General features: G+C 41.4%; 1 protein-coding gene across 2 annotated transcripts in view; it reads left to right on the top strand.

Moving 5' to 3' along the window:
- Positions 1 to 4759, top strand: part of mcoln2 (mucolipin TRP cation channel 2) — a 24275-nt gene that overhangs the window by 4145 nt on the left and 15371 nt on the right. The window contains exons 4-9 of one of the 2 annotated variants that reach the window (XM_008293694.1): positions 295 to 451; positions 1587 to 1665; positions 1750 to 1846; positions 1934 to 2033; positions 3593 to 3699; positions 4010 to 4165. In XM_008293694.1, coding sequence (XP_008291916.1) covers positions 295 to 451; positions 1587 to 1665; positions 1750 to 1846; positions 1934 to 2033; positions 3593 to 3699; positions 4010 to 4165 — 696 coding nt within the window. Of the gene's footprint in view, positions 1 to 294; positions 452 to 1586; positions 1666 to 1749; positions 1847 to 1933; positions 2034 to 3592; positions 3706 to 4009; positions 4166 to 4759 lie in introns of both variants that reach the window. The other variant, XM_008293693.1, reaches the window with a different exon arrangement.

Below are 4759 nucleotides of genomic sequence, written 5' to 3'. Positions count from 1 at the left end.
GTAGCTTTGTGCCTGTGTTGGAGTGAATTTTGTCTGTGTTTGATATTTATAATACTTCCATGTATAAAGGTTGAGCGTTGGCTGCTTTTTCATGTCTCTCTGAAGGACACATCAGAGATGACCAGAAACTGTTCTGAGCACTTTGCCACGTCTCATATCTTTTGATATGCGATAATCCTGTGGAGGGGAATTGTCGTGTTTCTTTTCCACATAACATCATGGGAGTATGAAGTGCTGTCCGGCAGCCTCCGGCCTGTGACGGCGTGTTTTACCGAACCTCTCTGGTGTTTACAGTTCAGCCAGCTGGACCGGCTCACTGTGGGTCCCATCGGCTACGCTGAAGATGAAGACGGGAAGCTGCTGCCTCTCGTCATCTGTAAGGAATACTACCGGAGGGGCAGCGTGGAGCCTTCAGACGAGTCGTACGACATCGACGCCCAGCTGGAGACGGGTGAGAGGAAACACTTAGATGCTATTTTAAAATGATCAACAGAAATCTAATAACCGCCGACTCGATATTGAGGCCATAAACATCGGACTTGCGCTGTAATGTTGCTCTGCTCTTCTTGTAATTGCAACTGCAGTTCAAATGTGAAATAAACTGCAAACTCGATTAGCTAAAGGTCTCAACAAGACTCACACAGCAGAAATACACTTATTCACAAAAGGCAATGGCGAGCACCACAACACCATGAACAGATGTGTTTGTGCAGGTTAGACAGTCTGTTTGAAACTTGTGCGTCTGTCTAATAAAATATAAAGCGCTTCTTACATTTGATGACCTGTAAAACAAATGTGCAAAACATCCAAAAGTTCCCAACATGTTTGGAATCAAGATTAATTTTACATTTAAGAGCTTTTACAGGCGTTAGCTGTCAAAATAAACGCCCGTTTCTTTTCATATTTATCTTTATTTATTGTTCACAGACCTTTTATTTCATATTTGGTGTTTCTCTAATTAAAAAATGAGGGTCTGGATTATTAAACTATCGATATTTTAAGAGGTAGCAAGAATAATCAAAAGTTCTTGCTGTTTAATTGTGGAAAAGCGTTCACCTGTATGTTACGTTTTAGCAAAAATGCAGCAGAACTGAGTCGTTTCGTGTCACGCCGAGGGATTAGATTCAAGAGTTTGTATTTGTCACATGAAGTTTGCGCAGTGAAATGCAAAGTGACTGTTTTCAAAGTTGTACAACAAAAAAAAGGACATTATAAAAAGGACAAATCTTTAAAAAAAACAATAGAAAAGTTCTTATATAGTAAATGTATTTGCCTTTAAGACAGAGCCTTTAGAGCAGGGGTGCCCAATCCCGGTCCTTGAGAGCCCCTATCCAGCATGTTTTAGATGTGTCCCTCTTCCAACACACCTGATTCAAATGATCAGCTCATCATCAAGCTCTGCAGAAGCCTGAGAACGATCCTGATCATTTGAATCAGGTGTGTTGGAAGAGGGACACATCTAAAACATGCTGGATAGGGGCTCTCGAGGACCAGGATTGGGCACCCCTGCTTTAGAGCATCGGTGTGAAACAGATGTGCAGATGTAAAGCCTAATTTCCTCTTTCTGCTCGTCTCCCTCCTCACAGATTGTATGTCACACGATCCAGCCACCTCAAACCAGTGGAGAACCCAGAATTCCTCCTTTTTCGATCTGGACTTTTACAGGTACGCAGCGCCGTCCGCACCCTACAGCTTTAGACTTTAAAATCCTGCTTGTAAATAACACTTTTCTTTTTCTTTTTTTTACAGACTTGTTGACTTAAAAATAAGCTTCCAGCTGAAGGGAATCAACCTGCAGACGGTGCGGTCGCGGGAGCTGCCTGACTGCTACTCCTTCTACGTGACAGTACGCGATTCCTGAGTTCCTACACTGCAGGTGGAAAACACGCTGACGGGGTGGTGTTCAGAGGATTTACTTCTATTTTGTCCCCAGATAACGTTTGACAACCAGTGTCACAGCGGAATGGTGAAAATATTCCTGGATATAGATGCTACGAGCAGCGCCTGCCGAGACTGGAAGATTTCTGGGACGGGTAAGAAATAAAAACGTATGAATAAGCAAGAGGATGTTTTAAAGCTGTTGGGACAGTTTGGCTGCTTTAGTGTTGACGTGGTTCTTTATCTGCAGTAGCTTTATTTTATTTAACGAAGCCGTGCAAAGTTTTACCTTCATGCTGAGAATATTTTAAGCTACAGACCGTTGAAGTGCATAAAAGTGTGTTGAAATTTTTCGGGTTTTTTGATTTGATTTTTCCATCATTTCTCAGCCTCATAACTTCATCAGAACAGCAGATAAACACATACGATTTTCACTGCTGAAAAACACATTTGAGTTCTGCTAAAAACTGCAACCAGATCAATTTTCCATCCAGTTCAGGAGCCACGATCTGAAGAACAGATCAGGACTTTGTTCTGAAGTTGAGAATTCAGCAGATAAATAGAATGCTTTGGGTAAAAGTTTTCCCCAAATGTGCTTTTTATAGTTTTATCCAGCAACACATCATCTGTGCATTCACTGTCGGTGCTGCTGGGCAGAAGAGACACAAAGCAACCACAAACTGACCAAGAAGAACAACATTGCCAAACATGCAATGACCACAAACAGACACAAAACAACCACAAAGGGACACAAAACCACCCTCTAAAGTTTACCAAAAATGCACTTTTTAAAGTTTTCTCTGCAACCAAATATATTTTACATCCACTCCAGGTGTCATAATCTCAAGAATAAATCAGGACTTTATTATGATTTTGATAATTCACCAGATAAATAGAGTGTTTTGGGTAAAAGTTTGCCCCGAATGTGATTTTTAAAGTTTTCTCCAGCAACATATCATGATGCTGCCACCTCCGTGCTTCACTCTCAGGACTGTGCATTCACTGTTGGTGCTGCTGGTCAGAGGAGACACAAAACAATCATAAATTGACAAGAAAAGGACCACAAATATATACAAAACGACTACAAAGAGACACAAAACATTCACAAATTAACAAAAATAGCTACAAAGAGACACAAAACCACCCTTTGCAGTTCACCAAAAATTTAATTTTTTTCGAAGTTTTTTCTGCAACCAATTTAATTTTACATCCACTCCAGGTGTCATAATCTAAATCTGTTTTTTGTTCAGCACCGTTTTGTCTACTTGGAGCATCAGTATTACTTCAGCAGTTTAATGTCTGGGACACAGAGTCATAGAAACAATCTCTGGATGTGTTTTCTGATAATTCACTGAAGGAAAATTTTAAAAAGTGCATTTCTGGTAAAGGAGATGCATCACCGTGTTTGATTGGTGGTTGGTCAGAACAAGTTTTATTATTTTAAGATTTAGTTTCTTTTATAATGTAAAACTATGAAGAGCCTTATTAACAACTTATTTATGTGTTGCACCGGCTTGTTAAACTAATTTCAGATGTTCCTTGTGCCTGAAGAGATGAAACCATTCAGACTATTTGAACAGAGCGTCGCTGATAACTGGGCGTTTTGTTGCTGTTGACTGTTGCTGCTATCAGTCGACTCGCGGTATCAGCGATGCGTGCGAGGGAGTTGCGTAACAGATAAACGCTCTGACGTGCACACTTTTGCCTGTTTCAGCTCAGAAGAACACGCACTATCTGCTGGTGTTCGACGGCTTCGTCATCCTGGTTTGCATAACGTCGGCCGTGTTGTGCACGCGCTCCATCGTGCTGGCCGTCAGGTTACTCGAGGTCAGCTGCCTACATACAGCTCCACAGTATCACAAGGGGATGTTGGGATCTTTTCTCTTGCTGTCGTTTACTCCTGATTCTATTCTAAAAAATATCCCCCTTCCTTCTAGTTCACACTGTCATCACTACGCTCTCTAAAATATCACGTTTCACGCTCATATGGAAGCCTTCTTCTTTGGGTTTTCACTTTATCAACTTGTAGAATAACGACATCTACGTGCATCTAGAAGCTCCGGTTTTGTCCTGCCCATCTGATTCTGTGATTCTGTCGTCTTTTTCCATGAGAGCGTCTCTTTGCATTGCTTTCCAGAGATTCGCCCGATTCTTCCACGAGAACTTCAACCGTAAAGTGTGTGAGGAGGACCAGAAGGAGTTTCTGAACGGCTGGTACGTGATGGTGATTGTCAGCGATCTCTTGGCCATAGTTGGATCCATTCTGAAGATGGAGATACAGGCAAAGGTGAAGTTAATCCTCTGCTTCTGTCTTACAGAGAAGGTCACCAAAACTGGGTTAAATTACACCAAACGTGGGTCAAATACCTGTGAAAAGCAAGTTTTTGGGAGTTGTGGGATCTCCATTAGCTGTGACTGTAGCTAGCATAACATCAGGACAGTAAATACACATATTTATCAATTGATTATTACCACGCTGTAAAATCTATTTATGAGGTCATTACATATAAAAGCAAACAGTGCTGGATACCAAGAGTACACATGAACAACCACCATCACACATGCTGACATGAGCCTTGAAAGTTTACCCAGAATGCACTTTTCAGATTTTCTCCAACCTAATGTCATGATGCTGCCGCCTCCGTGCTTCACTGTCAGGATTATTCATTCACTGTGGTGGTCCTGGTCAGAAGAGACACAAAACAACCGCAAACAGACACAAAACGGCCACAAATGGACACAAAACAGACACAAATGGACACAAAGAGACACAAAATGATTACAAAGTGTGTGTTTTTCATGGCAGAAAATGTCGTGTGTCAGTCTGCTGCACTGATCAAGTTATGAGGCTCAGAAATAATTAAAAAAGCGTAAAATTTCA

Source organism: Stegastes partitus, unplaced genomic scaffold, assembly GCF_000690725.1.
Source record: "Stegastes partitus isolate 25-593 unplaced genomic scaffold, Stegastes_partitus-1.0.2 Scaffold904, whole genome shotgun sequence".
Lineage (NCBI taxonomy): Eukaryota > Metazoa > Chordata > Actinopteri > Pomacentridae > Stegastes > Stegastes partitus.
This window is presented reverse-complemented; position numbering and strand designations above follow the sequence as displayed.